At 39.3% G+C, this 17,787-nt stretch overlaps 3 protein-coding genes across 4 annotated transcripts; all 3 read right to left on the bottom strand.

The window, feature by feature from the left end:
* Positions 1–4,834: 4,834 nt before the first annotated feature.
* LOC146969780 (uncharacterized) lies at positions 4,835–13,561 on the bottom strand. The gene is made up of 3 exons (XM_085804537.1): positions 13,503–13,561; positions 13,335–13,471; positions 4,835–5,275 (listed from the first exon to the last, which is right to left on the bottom strand). The coding sequence occupies exons 1-3, from the start codon at positions 13,559–13,561 to the stop codon at positions 4,854–4,856; spliced, it is 618 nt and encodes a 205-aa protein (XP_085660663.1). The 3' UTR covers positions 4,835–4,853.
* LOC146969781 (uncharacterized) lies at positions 8,649–12,224 on the bottom strand. Of its 2 annotated transcripts, XM_085805326.1 has the most exons (3): positions 11,986–12,224; positions 10,516–10,716; positions 8,649–9,713 (listed from the first exon to the last, which is right to left on the bottom strand). In XM_085805326.1, the coding sequence occupies exons 1-3, from the start codon at positions 12,155–12,157 to the stop codon at positions 8,659–8,661; spliced, it is 1,428 nt and encodes a 475-aa protein (XP_085661452.1). In that variant the 5' UTR covers positions 12,158–12,224; the 3' UTR covers positions 8,649–8,658. The 2 variants fall into 2 exon arrangements, with proteins under 2 accessions (XP_085661452.1, XP_085661453.1); XM_085805327.1 differs by lacking the exon at positions 8,649–9,713 and having other exon boundaries at positions 9,914–10,716.
* A 1,173-nt stretch (positions 13,562–14,734) lies between the features above and the next one.
* On the bottom strand, positions 14,735–17,388 carry LOC146969779 (uncharacterized). The gene is made up of 3 exons (XM_085804536.1): positions 17,307–17,388; positions 15,934–16,713; positions 14,735–15,849 (listed from the first exon to the last, which is right to left on the bottom strand). The coding sequence occupies exons 1-3, from the start codon at positions 17,386–17,388 to the stop codon at positions 15,584–15,586; spliced, it is 1,128 nt and encodes a 375-aa protein (XP_085660662.1). The 3' UTR covers positions 14,735–15,583.
* Positions 17,389–17,787: the final 399 nt, after the last annotated feature.

Raw genomic sequence — 17,787 nt, 5'->3', positions numbered from 1 at the left:
AAACATGATTTTCGGCGAGATAATGGTTGTGAAAGATCAATATCAACCTTACAAACAAATGAGAAGTAGAATGGTGTTTGTAGGTTGAAATTCCAGAGAGCTATTTCAAAATAAAATCAAGAAATATTCATACACAATGTTCAATGGATACCAATTGTTTGGGGATTTTCTTTAACATGATTTTCTGGGAGATAATGGTTGTGAAAGATCAATACCAACCATAGAAACAAATGAGAAGTGGAATGGTGTTTGTAGTTTGAAATTCCAAAGAGCTATTTCAAAATAAAATCAAGAAATATTCATACACAATGTTCAATGAATACTAATTGTTTGTGGACTTTCTTTTAACATGATTTTCCGGGAGATAATGGTTGTGAAAGATCAATACCAACCTTACAAACAAATGAGAAGTAGAATGGTGTTTGTAGGTTGAAATTCCAGAGAGCTATTTCAAAATAAAATCAAGAAATATTCATAAAATAAGGTCAATGGATACTAATTGTTTGGGGATTTTTTCTTACATGATTTTCTGGGAGATAATGGTTGTGAAAGATCAATACCAACCTTACAAACAAATGAGAAGTAGAATGGTGTTTGTAAGTTGAAATTCCAGAGAGCTATTTCAAAATAAAATCAAGAAATATTCGTAAAATAAGGTCAATGGATACTAATTGTTTGGGGATCTTTTTAAACATGATTTTCTGGGAGATAATGGTTGTGAAAGATCAATATCAACCTTACAAACAAATGAGAAGTAGAATGGTGTTTGTAGGTTGAAATTCCAGAGAGCTATTTCAAAATAAAATCAAGAAATATTCATAAAATAAGGTCAATGGATACCAATTGTGTGGGTTTTTTTTTTTTTACATGATTTTCTGGGAGATAATGGTTGTGAAAGATCAATACCAACCTTACAAACAAATGAGAAGTAGAATGGTGTTTGTAAGTTGAAATTCCAGAGAGCTATTTCAAAATAAAATCAAGAAATATTCGTAAAATAAGGTCAATGGATACTAATTGTTTGGGGATCTTTTTAAACATGATTTTCTGGGAGATAATGGTTGTGAAAGATCAATATCAACCTTACAAACAAATGAGAAGTAGAATGGTGTTTGTAGGTTGAAATTCCAGAGAGCTATTTCAAAATAAAATCAAGAAATATTCATAAAATAAGGTCAATGGATACCAATTGTGTGGGTTTTTTTTTTTTACATGATTTTCTGGGAGATAATGGTTGTGAAAGATCAATACCAACCTTACAAACAAATGAGAAGTGGAATGGTGTTTGTAAGTTGAAATTCCAGAGAGCTATTTCAAAATAAAATCAAGAAATATTCATACACAATGTTCAATGAATACTAATTGTTTGTGGATTTTCTTTTAACATGATTTTCTGGGAGATAATGGTTGTGAAAGATCAATACCAATCTTAGAAACAAATGAGAAGTAGAATGGTGTTTGTAGGTTGAAATTCCAGAGAGCAATTTCAAAATAAAATCAAGAAATATTCATAAAATAAGGTCAATGGATACTAATTGTGTGGGTTTTCTTTTTTTTTTTTTACATGATTTTCTGGGAGATAATGGTTGTGAAAGATCAATACCAACCTTACAAACAAATGAGAAGTAGAATGGTGTTTGTAAGTTGAAATTCCAGAGAGCTATTTCAAAATAAAATCAAGAAATATTCGTAAAATAAGGTCAATGGATACTAATTGTTTGGGGATCTTTTTAAACATGATTTTCTGGGAGATAATGGTTGTGAAAGATCAATATCAACCTTACAAACAAATGAGAAGTAGAATGTGTAATGTATTGTGGGTTTGATACTGTGACTTTAAGGTCAAAGGTAACCGGGGGACAACAACACTTCCGGGGTTAGAGCCATGTTGTACTGTGATCTGGTAGTTAAGTAAAGTTGAACTGGCTGTGACACGAAAACCTGGTCGTCCTGTCAAATCATTCGTCACACCAAATATTACAGAATGGTGTTTGTAGGTTGAAATTCCAGAGAGCTATTTCAAAATAAAATCAAGAAATATTCGTAAAATAAGGTCAATGGATACTAATTGTTTGGGGATCTTTTTAAACATGATTTTCTGGGAGATAATGGTTGTGAAAGATCAATATCAACCTTACAAACAAATGAGAAGTAGAATGGTGTTTGTAGGTTGAAATTCCAGAGAGCTATTTCAAAATAAAATCAAGAAATATTCATAAAATAAGGTCAATGGATACCAATTGTGTGGGTTTTTTTTTTTTTACATGATTTTCTGGGAGATAATGGTTGTGAAAGATCAATACCAACCTTACAAACAAATGAGAAGTGGAATGGTGTTTGTAAGTTGAAATTCCAGAGAGCTATTTCAAAATAAAATCAAGAAATATTCATACACAATGTTCAATGAATACTAATTGTTTGTGGATTTTCTTTTAACATGATTTTCTGGGAGATAATGGTTGTGAAAGATCAATACCAATCTTAGAAACAAATGAGAAGTAGAATGGTGTTTGTAGGTTGAAATTCCAGAGAGCTATTTCAAAATAAAATCAAGAAATATTCGTAAAATAAGGTCAATGGATACTAATTGTTTGGGGATCTTTTTAAACATGATTTTCTGGGAGATAATGGTTGTGAAAGATCAATATCAACCTTACAAACAAATGAGAAGTAGAATGGTGTTTGTAGGTTGAAATTCCAGAGAGCTATTTCAAAATAAAAATCAAGAAATATTCATAAAATAAGGTCAATGGATACTAATTGTGTGGGGTTTTTTTTTTACATGATTTTCTGGGAGATAATGGTTGTGAAAGATCAATACCAATCTTACAAACAAATGAGAAGTAGAATGGTGTTTGTAGGTTGAAATTCCAGAGAGCTATTTCAAAATAAAATCAAGAAATATTCATAAAATAAGGTAAATGGATACTAATTGTTTGTGGATTTTCTTTTAACATGATTTTCTGGGAGATAATGGTTGTGAAAGATCAATACCAACCTTACAAACAAATGAGAAGTGGAATGGTGTTTGTAAGTTGAAATTCCAGAGAGCTATTTCAAAATAAAACCAAGAAATATTCATAAAATAAGGTCAATGGATACTAATTGTGTGGGGGTTTTTTTTTTACATGATTTTCTGGGAGATAATAGTTGTGAAAGATCAATACCAACCTTACAAACAAATGAGAAGTGGAATGGTGTTTGTAAGTTGAAATTCCAGAGAGCTATTTCAAAATAAAATCAAGAAATGTTATCAGCCCAAAGGTAAAATGCTTATAACTGACCAAATGGTGGCGCTATTGAATATGAGTGAATAATAAAATGCTGTGAAACTCTTAGCTTTGTGGTAATGACAGTATTTCTGTGTTGTTGTTATTTTTTTTATTTGTTCAAACGGGGAAAATCCGACATTGCAATTTTACGACGGTCCCTAAGCGCCCCGGCTGCCGCACAGTACTCGGAAAGACATTCAGCGCTGTTCCTTTGAGTTTTCGCCACAGCCACTGAGGTTGGTGAGTTGATGAGACCTGTGAAATGTGTGGCTCACTGATCTCTACAAAATAATATCAACCTGGATGAAATCGGTGCAGTTTTCATGACGCTATTAAAGTTAGAAACAGGAAAAAACTAGCGAATGTCGAATATAAAACCAACTTTACCGCGCCCTTAAAGTTTCGGTCGATATTGTTCTAATAATCTTTGCAACTCTTTGCGTCACTGGGGCCGTGATGACCAAAGTGGAATTATAATATTGCATGATATTATTTCATTATAATTTCGTGAGTAAACTATTATTCAACAAAGTTATCAAGACAACACAATCCCGTTAACATAGTGAATTAAAAATATTTGGCTGGTAAACATACCTAGTATTAGTATTTATAGCACAAAAATGAAGCAGAGTCAGAAAGGACTTGTTTTATTCGATGTTCATTGTGTATAATTTTTTCATTCTAATTTTTTTTGTTTAAGTAAAATTGTATTTAACACCACCACAGCCAAGCCCTAAGTGAATTAAAAATAATGATATTTGTCAGTTAAACATAGCGTTGTATTCCTTTTTTTCTTTTTTACCACAAAATGAAGTAGGCCTACTAGAGTCAAAAATGACTTGTTTAATTCAGATGTTCGGTGTGTATAATGTTCATGCAGTCTGGGAAATCTGGAGCCATCACACTAGACTCAAAATAAAACAATGATTTTTTCAAACCTCATCTTCAAGTCGTCTGTGAACTCCCCATTGAGTGTGAAATCTTGTTATCTGTATGGATCATTATGTCTTACCACTTGTGTGGTCTGACTGAAGCTTCCTCCACAGATGTGCAGCTTCTCACCTGAGTGGGTCCTACTGTTCACTGACTGACACATCACTAACTCTGTTCCCACATGTTGCACATACACCACAATTTATTAACAAAACTTCCTTGTTAACAGAGTTTCATCAATCCTCAGAGAGGACAAAATTATCGTATTCATCAGTTCATTCATTTGTTCTTCAAAAAAACACAACAGGATGACTGAGTGTGAATAAAGAGCTTTATTTTTTATTATTAGTATAACCTTTATTTAACCAGGTTTGTCCCATTGAGATCCAAGATCTCTTTTGCAAGAGAGACCTGGCCAAGATTGACAGCACATAGTTTCAACACATAGTCACATAGACAAGAATACAAAGCCTAGTAAACATAAAGATGAGAGTGACAAAAAATGACATCATGATGAGAAGAACAGAAAAGTGTCATATTTGGATCATTAACTCTGTATGTGCTGCTGATGGACCTCTTTGTTTGTGGCTGATGACAGCATTAGCTTCTCACCTGTGGATTCTAATAAACCTGCTCAAAACTGATTGGTCAAGAATTTTTTTCTCTACGGGTTTTACAGATTGACGGATTCTCACCTGTGTGTGTTTTCATATGTGCTGAGGACTGGTAAGGATATCTGAATCTTTCCCCACATATTTCACAAGAACAAGGCCTCTCACCTGTGTGAATGTACGTGTGCATAGTTAAATGCATCTTTTGGGTAAATTTTTTCCCACAATAGTTGCAGGTGTATGGTCTCTCACCTGTGTGTGTTCTTCTGTGAAGCGTCAGGTTTGTACTGGTTGTGAACTTTTTCCCACATGTTTCACAAGAATAAGCCTTCTTACCTGTGTGGATAGTTGTATGCCGATTCAATTCTGTCTGGCCGATAAACTTTTCCCCACAGGTGTTGCAGGTGTACGGTCTCTCACCTGTGTGGATTCTTCTGTGAAGCGTCAGGCTTGCACTGACTGTGAAATTTTTCCCACATGTTTCACACGAATAAGGCTTCTCACCTGTGTGGGTTCTCATATGAACCACCAAGGTGTGTTTCTGGGTAAAACATTTGTCACACAATTCACAACAAAAAGGCCTCTCACCTGTGTGGATATATGTATGCCTAATCAAATCTGTCTTGAGGGTAAATTCTTTCCCACAAGAGTTGCAGTTGTATGGCAACTCACCTGTGTGTATTTTCATATGTGTTGAGGACTGGTAAGAATATCTGAATCTTTCCCCACATATTTGACAAGAATAAGGCTTCTCACCTGTGTGAGTTCTTGAATGTCTTCTCAGATTTGAACTGTCACTGAATCCTTTCCCGCAGGTGCTACAACAAAATGTCCTTTCCCCTGTGTGGCCACTCTGGTGTTTTTTCAGTTTAGACTCACACTTAAAGTCTTTTCCAGAAGTGTCACGTTTTAGAGTCTTTTTTACTTTCTTAGTGCCACAGTGACTCTTCTGTGGTTGTGTCTCTACATTTCCAGGTGGTTCTGGGTCTACATGTCCACTTCCTTCCTGATGTTGGCTCTCAGCTACAGCAGAGCTGTGAGAGAGGAGCTGCTGGTCACTGGTCGGTTCTGGTTCTCTCTGGTCACTTCCCTCATGAGTAGGAGTCAACATAAAGGTGTCAGTCTCCTGCTTCAGTAGCAGCTGCTCTCCCTCCTGACTGCTGCAGACCTCCTCCTCTTCCTCTTTAATCTGTGAAGGCTCTGGCTCCTCCTGCTCCAGACTGGAGATAACAAACTCCTCCTCTTCCTCCTTACACACAAGTGGCTGTGGGAGCTCTGGAACAACAAGGAGTCGTGTGAAACAGCAGACATATAGAGATGAGAAAGTGTCTGATCAAGTGACAGTATCTATCAGTGACATTACAACATATTCAGGAGAAGAAACAGGAAGTACAGAGAACACACACAATCAGACATTTAAATCTCAGTAAAAAAAAAAACGTAGACCTGGGTCAACCCGCTAAAGTGATTCTGCCCCAGTTGCAACTCGTACAAGACGCTTTGGGAAAGCAGCTGAATTTGACGGAACAAAATCAGATCTGAATGAACTGGCTACTGTGTTACTTTTCAATCAGACTATTCTGGTTTTACAGACCTGTCCTGTGTAGCAGAGTTTCAGGTTTCCAGATGATATCCTGCAGTCTGTCAGTCTCCTGCTTCAGTAGCAGCTGCTCTCCCTCCTGACTGCTGCAGACCTCCTCCTCTTCCTCTTTAATTTGTGGAGGCTCTGGCTCCTCCTGCTCCAGACTGGAGAGAACAAACTCCTTCTCCTTCTCCTCCTCCTCATCCTCCTCCTCAGAGACAAGTTGCTGTGGGAGCTCTGGAACAACAAGGAGACATGAGAATTAGACCATAATGGAAAAACTCTGATCTAGGTTTGACCTCACTCATAAATTTGTCTAAATCCTATGTTGGAGCTATTCATTTATTGTTAGTATTCAATGTGTTATTTAGCTTGGTATTTACTTTTGATTATTCTGAATCAATTTATTTGAATTCATTATGATCAGGTTTCTGTCAGTATTCTATTATTGTCAAGGTGTTTTCATGTTTATTATTTGTCTTTTGTTTCATGTGGCCACGTTAAGGGCACTGGAGAGGCACGGAGAAATTATCTTTGTCCTTTGTTTGCTCATTTTCTGGTCAAATCACGTTTTTTGTTGAAATTTGACATCTGTGGAGATTATCAATCAATCAGGCTTTATTTGTATAGCACTCTTCATGCCCACAGCAGCTCAAAAGGCTTTACATGATAAGAAACAAGGAACTTAGGGGACAACATAGGGTTTTCCCCCATCAGCTTTCACGGATGCCATGGCCCATATGGTGCAGCAGTGGCCCTTTGATTTTCATGATTTGAAACTCGAGTCTCTCCGGGTTTTACAGACCTGTCCTGTGGAGCTTTATCTCTGGTTTTAGGACGGTATCCAGCAGTCTGCGCTGACGATCGACCTCCTCCTCGTACTCGACGACAGTTTGTTTAAAGACTCTGAATATTTCTTCAGCAGCAGCAGTTAGTCGCTCGGTGACAAACTCTCTCAGAGACTCAACTGAAGACATCGTTGCTTCATCCACACTGAAATATTTCTCTGAGATACGACCACAGCGACCGTCTTCAAGCTGACTCCACACAGACACTGATAACGCTGCTAGCGAGCTGTCGTTTTACTTCCGCTGGGTGTCACACTCAGAAGTTCCGGTGGGGAACGACAATATTTTTTTCATTCCCCCTCAAAGTTTCGTTCCATAGAAATCTAATAAAAACAAACTGGAAAAAGTTGTAAATCTAGGTATAAAAGAAGAAAACCAACACGTACAATTGCCTTCATGGCCAAAGAGGAATTATAATATTTCATTATACATGATTTCATTCTAATTTCTTTTATTCAACAAAGGGACCAACACAATCAAGACATTTCAAGTTAATTAAAGAATAATATTTGTCTGGTAAACGTTAATATTAGTATGTTTAGCACAAAATGAAGCACTATACAGTCAGAAATTACTTCCTTTTTTTTTATTCAGGTGTTCAGTGCAAAGTACATGCAATCTGGACCATCTGGCATCATCACTTATAACTGTGGTAGAGTATGAAAATATTAACATGACTATTTCACAGCTCAGTTATTTACATTCTTAGAAACTAGACTCAAAGTAAAACAATGATTTTTCCCAAACCACTTAGTCGTCTGTGAACTCTCCATTGGGTGCGGAATATGTCCCACACGTTCAGTCAGTCTATAACTTGTTATCTGACACATCTGGTTACACAGAGCCCTCTTCTTACCTCTCCTCTCCTCAGTATATTTTTGAACTGTCATTTTCTGTTGTACTTTGTAGTTTGGCCTTGGTGTTTCGCACTCTCTCTGTGTTTCCGCAGATCCACCGGAGCTCCATCTCTCTGCACCAGCCGCCGCCTGCATCGCCCCCCCCCCCCCCCACCCCCCCCCTTCCCCTGCGGTTAGACCGGCCTCCCCTCCCTTCCCATGGACCAAACTACCCCCCCCCCCCCTCACCAGAGGCTGCCTCCATCAACTCCTGCTAACATTTCCATATTTCGCACATTCTGTGACATAAACTGTAAACTGTTTTCTTGTCTGTAACATCATCTATTGCACGTCTGTCCGTCCTGGGTGAGGGATCCCTCCTCTGTTGCTCACCCTGAGGTTTCTCCGATTTTTCCCTGTTAAAAGGGTTTTCCATGGAGTTTTTCCTCAGTCGATGTGAGGGTCTAAGGACAGAGGATGTTGTTACGATGCCATGTAAAGCCCTTTGAGACAAGCTGTTTGTAAAAACGGGCTATACAAATAAAATTGCCTTGCCTGCCTTATCTGTATGGATCATTATGTCTTACCAGGATAAGGCTTCTCACCTGTGTGGGTTCTTCTGTGTTTTGTCAGGTGTGCATTGGTTGTGAACTTTTTCCCACATGTTTCACAAGAATAAGGCTTCTCACCTGTGTGAGTTCTCATATGGACCACCAGGGTTGTTTTACGGTTAAAACATTTGTCACATAATTCACAAGAATAAGGCTTCTCACCTGTGTGGATGTACATATGCCGAATCAAATCTATCTTCCAGGTAAAATTTTTCCCACAAGTGTTGCAGGTGTATGGCTTCTCCCCTGTATGGGTTCTTCTGTGTTTCGTCAGGATTGCACTGGTTGTGAAACTTTTCCCACATGTTTCACAAGAATAAGGCTTCTCACCTGTGTGAGTTCTCATATGGTCCACCAAGGTATGTTTATGGGTAAAATCTTTGTCACACATTTCACAAGAAAAAGGCCTCTCACCTGTGTGGGTGTATGTATGCCTAATCAAATCTATCTTCCAAGTAAATTTTCTCCCACAAGAGTTGCACATGTACAGCTCCTCCCCTGTGTGTGTTCTCATATGTAAGTCTAAGTTTGTTTGATGCATAAAACGTTTCCCACATTTTTCACACAAATAAGGTCTCTCACCTGTGTGAGTTCTTGAATGTCTTTTCAGTTTTGACCCGTCACTGAATTCTTTCCCACAGGTGCTACAACAAAATGTCCTTTTCCCTGTGTGGCCTTTCTTAGTGTCACAGTGACGTCTCTTCTGTGGTTGTGTCTCTACATTTCCAGGTGATCCCGGGTCTACATGTCCACTTCCTTCCTGATGTTGGCTCTCAGCTACAGCAGAGCTGTGAGAGAGGAGCTGCTGGTCACTGGTTGGTTCTGGTTCTCCGTGGTCACTTCCCTCATGAGTAGGAGTCAACATCAAGGTGTCAGTCTCCTGCTTCAGTAGCAGCTGCTCTCCCTCCTGACTGCTGTAGACCTCCTCCTCTTCCTCTTTAATCTGTGGAGGCTCTGGCTCCTGCTGCTCCAGACTGGAGAGAACAAACTCCTCCTTACAGACAAGTGGCTGTGGGAGCTCTGGAACAACAAGGAGACATGAAAAATAGCAGAAATATAGAGTAGAAAGTGTCTGATTAAGTTACAGTATCTATCAGTGACATCATAACATATTCAGGAGAAGAAACAGGAAGTACAGAGAAGACACAATCAGATAGACACACACAATCAGACATTTAAATCTCAGTAATACCCCTTTCCCGCTGGCCCAAAAAAAACAAAACAGTTGACAATCGGCTCAGCAACTTGTGTTGACCCGCTTCAAACAACTATGCAACTGATGCAGGTTTTAATCGGCTTGGCTCCGACTGACTTGCAGTGGAAACGTCAGACCTGGGTCAACCCGCTAATTTAAGTGATTCTGCCCCAGTCGCAACTCGTACAAGACGCTTTGGGAAAGCGACTGAATTTGAAGGAACAAAATCAGATCTGAATGAACTGGCTACTGTGTTACTTTTCAATCAGACTATGCTGGTTTTACAGACCTTTTTTTTAATTTTATTTTTTATTTAGTATTGAAAATACAAACTCTCAATGAGGACAACATCAACAGTAATACACATGAAAAAACAGGCACTTGTAGAGTGCAAACATAACAGTAGGGGAATCATGAAACAAAAAGGTAAATAATAAATAAATCAAGGCAAATAAATAAAGTACAATTTCCCAGGCATACACGTTCAACATAAAAACAGAGCAGCAAAAGATAAGTTAAATTTAAATAAAGTTTAGAAGAGAAGGAGACGAGAAATATTAAAACTTAATTTTGTTGCATACTTGTTGTTTGTCTTTTTAAGGGATGAAAAGAATAGGTTTTACAGACCTGTCCTGTGTAGCAGAGTTTCAGGTTTCCAGATGATATCCTGCAGTCTGTCAGTCTCCTGCTTCAGTAGCAGCTGCTCTCCCTCCTGACTGCTGCAGACCTCCTCCTCCTCTTCCTCTTTAATCTGTGGAGGCTCTGGCTCCTCCTGCTCCAGACTGGAGAGAACAAACTCCTCCTGACAGACATGTTGCTGTGGGAGCTCTGGAACAACAAGGAGACATGAGAATTAGGCCATCATTAATATAGGGGAAAGGTGATGATAATTGTAGGGGGCCCAGCGCCCAGTGGAGCCCACAAAAAACCCCAGTAGTCTAATCTTTGTATGACTGATTTATTCTGCATAAGACCCTGACTAATACTGATAGTAATGCTGCATTAACACCAAAGCAAAGTAGTAGTATCGTTTTTTATGTACTCGTTTATTTTTCTTAGACTACGTAGTCTAAGAAAAAAAAAGTAAAAGAGAGTAAAGAGTATGGGGCCCACTTTAGTATTCTTTAAAGGGGCCCAGAATTCCTAGCAACAGCCCTGTCTGTGTACGGACGGGTTGATTGCTGTAATTTCGCTGTACTTCTGTATAGTGACAATAATGGCTGATTCTGATTCTATTTAAAGCAGATATCAGTGGAATGTTTTTGTTAATATAAGTCCTAAATAGTCCTATTTTCCGTCAGCAATCACTTACATGAAGTATTTCAGCCTAAACACGAGTCTCTCCGTCACTCTGCTCTGCTGTAACCCGAGGAGAAAATTTTCCTTGTGGGATACAAGTGTTATCCAATGAGGGGAGAAAACGGCATGAAGGGCTGTGTGTGCAGCCAAGGGATGCGCGTGAATGTGGTGACGTAGCACGAGGACCAATTGATGCCTGACAAGGGCGGGGGCTGCTAACTCATGGTGCGTTCAAGGAAACTCGTACTTTGTGTTTTTCCTTCCTGTGAAGTCATACCAGTTCGATCTGGTACGAGTTCACGGGTCGGAAGTTACGAGTGGCCGTTATAGGGAACTTTCACAGACAACAGGACGGTAAAAACACGAGCTACGGGTTACCTGGAACGCTACCAAGTCGTAGTTGTGACTTGAAGCTGTAACTTACGGTTTCAAAAGCCTGCCTTGAACACAGCATTAGCCGAAACGGCCGTGCCGCTGTTATCTGCTTTAATAATTAGTTTTGATTATTCAGAATCAATTTATTTGATTTCATTATGATCAGATTTCTGTCACTATTCTGTTAGTTTGTCATTTGTTTAGTTTAGGTGATTTCTTGTTTATTGTTTTTGTTTTGTTTCATTTGGCCAAATTGAGGGCACTTGAGAAAAACCTATTTCTTCCCATCCGCTTACACCACAGGGATGTAGCAATGGCCCTTTGATTTTTTATGAGTTAAAGATTGATTTGATCTACTAGGCTACTACTACATTATACATTTTTGTTTAAAGATAGTGAATCAACAATGTGGCCTTTACAGACCTGTCCTGTGGAGCTTTATCTCTGGTTTTAGGACGATATCCAGCAGTCTGCGCTGACGATCGATCTCCTCCTCGTACTCGACGACAGTTTGTTTAAAGACTCTGAATATTTCTTCAGCAGCAGCAGTTAGTCGCTCGGTGACAAACTCTCTCAGAGACTCAACTGAAGACATCGTTGCTTCATCCACACTGAAATATTTCTCTGAGATACGATCACACGTCTTCAAACTGACTCCATACAGAGACAATGGCTAACGCTGCTAGCGCACTGTCGTTGTTTACTTCCGCTGGGTGTCACACTGTGAGGTTCCGGTGGGGAACGTGAAATATTTTCCTTTCCGTTTCGGTCGATATACCGTAAATGTTCTAATAATCTTTGCAACTCTTTGCGCCACTGGGGCCGTGATGACCAAAGTGGAATTATAATATTGCATGATATTATTTCATTAAGTAAACTATTATTCAACAAAATTATCAAGACACAATCCTGTTAAAATTAAAAATATGTAGGCTTGTAAACATGCCTAGTATTAGTAGGCTATTACACAAAATGAAGGAAAAGTCAGAAAGGACATGTTTTATTCAGGTGTTCAGTGTGTATAATAATTTAATTCTAATTTTAAAGTAAAATTTTATTCAACACCACCACCACCACATTAATATAGTGAATGATATTTGTCTGTTAAACATAGCATAATATTAGAATGTTTACCACAAAATTAAGCACCACCGTCAGAAATGACTTGATTAATCCAGATGTACAGTGTGTATAATGTACATGCAATCTGGGGTGTCTGGATCCATCACACTAAACTCAAAGTAAAACAATGATTTTTCCAAACCTCTTCAAGTCGTCTGTGAACTTCCCATTTAGTGTGAAATCTGTCCCACACGTTCAGTCAGTCTATGACTTGTTATCTGTATGGATCATTATGTGAGTGAGTCTCTGATGGGCTGGGGGAGAGAGTTCCAAAGGCGGGGTGCGGTGCGGGAGAAGGCTCGATTGCCGTAGGTTGAGTGTGAATAAAGAGCTTTATTAACAAGAATACAAAGTCTAATAAACATAAAGATGAGAGTAACAATAAAATGACGTCATGATGAGAAGAACAGGAAAGTGTCATATTTGGATCCTTAACTCTGCTGAACCTCTTTGTTTGTGGCTGATGACAGACCTGCTTCTCACCTGTGGATTCTAATAAACCAGCTCAAAACTGATTGGTCACTACATTTTTTCCCTACAGGTGTTGCAGGTTCACGACTTCTCACCTGTGTGTGTTTTCATACGAGTTGAGGACTGGTAAGAATATCTGAATCTTTCCCCACATATTTCACAAGAATAAGGCTTCTCACCTGTGTGGATTCTTATGTGAAGCGTCAGATTTGAATTGATTGTTAACCTTTTCCCACATGTTTCACAAGAATGAGGCTTCTCACCTGTGTGGATGTACATATGCTTAGTCAAATGATTCTTTTGGGTAAATTTTTTCCTACAAGAGTCGCAGGTGTACGGTTTCTCACCTGTGTGGGTTCTTCTGTGTTTCGTCAGGTTTGTATTGGTTGCAAACCTTTTCCCACATGTTTGACAAGAATAAGGCTTCATATCTGTGTGAGTTCTCATATGGTTCACCAAGTTTGTTTTTTGGTTAAAATCTTTGTCACACATTTTACAACAAAAAGGCCTCTCACCTGTGTGGATGTACGTGTGCCTAATCAAATCTGTCTTGAGGGTACATTTTTTCCCACAAGTGTTGCAGGTGTTAGGCAACTCACCTGTGTGTATTTTCATATGTGCTGAGGACTGGGAATAAGATCTGAATCTTTCCCCACATATTTCACAAGAATAAGGCTTCTCACCTGTGTGAGTTCTTATATGTGTTCTCAGATTTGACCTGTCACTGAATTCTTTCCCACAGGCGCTACAACAAAATGTCCTTTTCCCTGTGTGGCCACTCTGGTGTTTTTTCAGTTTAGACTCACACTTAAAGTCTTTTCCAGATGTGTCACGTTTTAGAGTCTTATTACCTTTCTTAGTGTCACAGTGACTCTTTGTTGTAGGACAGTTGTGTACGTTGTCACTTGTGTTTGTGTGACATCTCTTCTGTGGTTGTGTCTCTACATTTCCAGGTGGTTCTGGGTCTACATGTATATAATATTTGGCTGGTATACATTAATATTAGTATGTTTAAAGCAGAAGTAAGTGATATATTTGTGTTAATATAAGTCTTAAATAGTTATATCTTCCGACAACAATCACTTACATAGAGTGTTTGGACTGAAACACGGGTCTGTCAGTCACTCTGCTCTGCTCTGAGCCCAGGAGAAAACATTTATCGTATCCTACAGTTTTTATCCAATGAGGAGAGAGAACGGCATGCAGGGCTGTGTGTGCAGCCAAGGGACGCCGTGAATGTGGTGACGTAGGGACGAGGACTGTTATGGTGCGTTCAAGGAAACTCATAACTCGTGTTTTTCCGACCTGTGAAGTCGTACCAGTTCGATCTGGTACGACTTCACGGGTCGGAAGTTACGAGTGGCCGTTATAGTGACTTTCACAGGTAAAACAGGTCGGAAAAACACGAGTGGGTTGCCTGAAACGCTACAAAGTCGTAAGTTGTGACTTGAAGCTGTAATTTACGGTTTCAAAAGCCTGCCTGGAACGCAGCATTAGCCAAAACGACCGGATCGCTTACTTCTGCTTTAATTCAATGAAGCATTAGAGCTAGAAATGACTTGTTTTATTCAGGTATTCCGTGTGTATAATGCAGTCTGGGTAAACAAGAACAGATGGATCAAAACTGAAATACAAGAAATCATTGGCTTACTATATCAAGAGCAAATGCCAGATCCTGTGAGACTGAAATAGACTGACCACTATGACTGGGGAGAGCAAGATCATAGAAAGACATATTTAAGAAATGTAATTGTTAAGACAGATCATTGGTCCTCAGAAAGGAAGTTATTTGATTACTTTGTTGAATATAGTCATTAATCTCATATCTTAATCTCAAAAGAATACAACAGGACAACCAAGTGTGACTAAAGAGATTAATTAACTACAACACTGACTACAAAGTAAAGGCAACATCAAAATTCAAGCATAATACAAGTGGTTTAATGATTAACCAGCAAAATAAACATTTCATAAAAGCAGTTGTCATTAAGTGTGGCCTAGACAGTGATTATTTGATTAGAAGGTCAATGACAATGACATTTTAGAGGTCATGCAATGTTGTGTTGTTTAAAAAAAACAAAAAACTTTTGGTGTTACATGTAATTGTCTAATTAATATCAACATCCATCTTCCTATTACAAAATGGGGATAAATTATTTTCTCCATTTTGTTTGTGCAGGTTTTATCTATCTACCTACTGAAGGCCAACTGGACACTTGGTGTTCTGGTCAAATTAATGGTTTGGTTTGGTGGTGGGAAGGAAATAAAAGAGTAATTTTGAATCTGTAACTCTGTATGTGCTATGATGAACTTCTTTATTTGTTTGTGCCGGGACTGATGACATACCAGCTTCTCACCTGTGTGGTTTTTAATAAACCTACTTAATACTGATTGTTCACTACAAATTTTCCCTACAGGTGTTCCAGACTTATAGTTTTTCACCTTCATGTGTTTTTTTATGGGCCGCGGATTGGGACGGATAACTGAATTTTTCCCCACATATATCACAAGAATAAGGCTTCTCACCTGTGTGGATTCTTGTATGCCTAATCAAATCTGATTGGCCAGTAAACTTTTTCCCACAGGTGTTGCAGGTGTACGGCTTTTCACCTGTGTGGATTCTTGTATGCCTAATCAAATCTGATTGGCCAGTAAAGTTTTTCCCACAGGTTTTGCAGGTGTACGGCTTCTCACCTGTGTGGGTTCTCATGTGCAACACCAGTCCCATTCGACGGATAAAACCTTTTCCACATTTTACACATAAATGAGGCTTCTCACCTGTGTGGGTTCTTCTGTGATCATTTAAGATTGTGCTGTCAGTAAACTTTTTCCCACAGGTGTTGCAGGTGTACGGCTTCTCACCTGTGTGGGCTCTTATATGCCTAATCAAAGCTGAGGGGGCAGTAAACTTTTTCCCACAGGTGTTGCAGGTGTACGGCTTCTCACCTGTGTGGGTTCTTCTGTGAGTCGTCAGGTTTGCATTATGTGCAAAACTTTTCCCACATGTTGCACAAGAAAAAGGCTTCTCACCTGTGTGAGTTCTCATGTGACTCACTAAGTGTTCTTCACGGACAAAACCTTTGTCACACATTTCACAAGAAAAAGGCCTCTCACCTGTGTGGATTCTTGTATGCCTAACCAGATCTGTCTTCCTGGTAAACTTTGTCCCACAAGAGTTGCAGGTGTACGGCTTCTCACCTGCGTGCGTTCTCCTATGGATGTCTACGTTTTTTTGATGCATAAAACCTTTCCCATATTTTACACCAGGTGGTTCTGGGTCTACATGTCCACTTCCTTCCTGATGTTGGCTCTCAGCTACAGCAGAGCTGTGAGAGAGGAGCTGCTGGTCACTGGTTGGTTCTGGTTCTCTGTGGTCACTTCCCTCATGAGTAGGAGTCAACATAAAGGTGTCAGTCTCCTGCTTCAGTAGCAGCTGCTCTCCTTCCTGACTGCTGCAGACCTCCTCCTCTTCCTCCTTAATCTGTGGAGGCTCTGGCTCCTCCTGCTTCAGACTGGAGAGAACAAACTCCTCCTTACAGACATGTTGCTGTGGGAGCTCTGGAAGGACAATGAGACATGAAAATTAGACCAGCATGGATGATGGAGCTATTTATTTATTGTTAGTATACTATTTTGTGTTGTTTAGTTTGGTATTTAGTTTAGTTAGTATTTAGTTTGGATTATTCTGATTTAATTTATATGATGTCATTATTAGATTTCTGTTAGTTCAGGTGTTTTCTTTGTGTTTTGTTTCGTTTGGCCACGTTAAGGGCACCAGAGATTATACGTATCACGTAGAAATTTTCTTTGTTCTTAGGTTACTCACTTTTCTGGTCAAATAAACCACGTTTGTTGTTGAAATTGGACATTTAATTGAACAATATGTTTTTTCCCATCCAAGTACACCACAACCCATGGCGCAGCAGTGGCCCTTTAATTTTTATGATTTGAAGTTTACTTTGAAACTTTTATTTGTTTGACAAACGACTACTACAATGGACAAACTGTGATCTAGGTTTGGTCTTATTTTGTCCTAAAGCAACACACTCAAAACAAACTTGTCCAAACATTAAATTTTAAAAAAGTTAAACTAACAACACTGACTGTGACCATCAACAGTCCTGATCAGGATCCTACATGAGTCACATCACCTCCCTTTGGAGATCTCCTAGGTCTGTCCGACTGGGAGGAGACTACAGGACAGACCCTGAACTCATTGTAAGGATTATACATCCCATCTGGAAAGGGAACGCTTAGGGACCCCCCAGGAGGAGATGGAGAGTGTTACCAGGGAGAGCGATGTCTAGGACCTTCTTACTTAGTCTGCTGCCACCATGACCCCACCCCTGGTAAGTGATAGATGATGGATGGAGGGAACAAGTAGAAGAGAGACAGAGCAAAACAAACCACAAGCAGCACACCAAGCAAACAAAGAGCTGTGTGCAAAACTGAACAGGAAACAGGAGAAAACACTTAAAGTCCCACTCCCGCGACCCTTTTCGGCCATTTTAAAACCAGCTCATTAGCCATGCACATTAGCAATGCACCTCTGGGGGGTGGGCGGAGACTGCGCTGCTCTGCACCCGCCCAGCCACCTCCTCGCACCCCACCCCCCCGCTTGCTGACAGCTGG

Source organism: Trachurus japonicus, chromosome 17 (genome assembly GCF_045865225.1).
Source record: "Trachurus japonicus isolate A0001 chromosome 17, Traja_1.0".
NCBI lineage: Eukaryota > Metazoa > Chordata > Actinopteri > Carangiformes > Carangidae > Trachurus > Trachurus japonicus.
The sequence above is the reverse complement of the archived record's forward strand: the minus strand, read 5'-3'. Positions and strand labels throughout refer to the sequence as shown.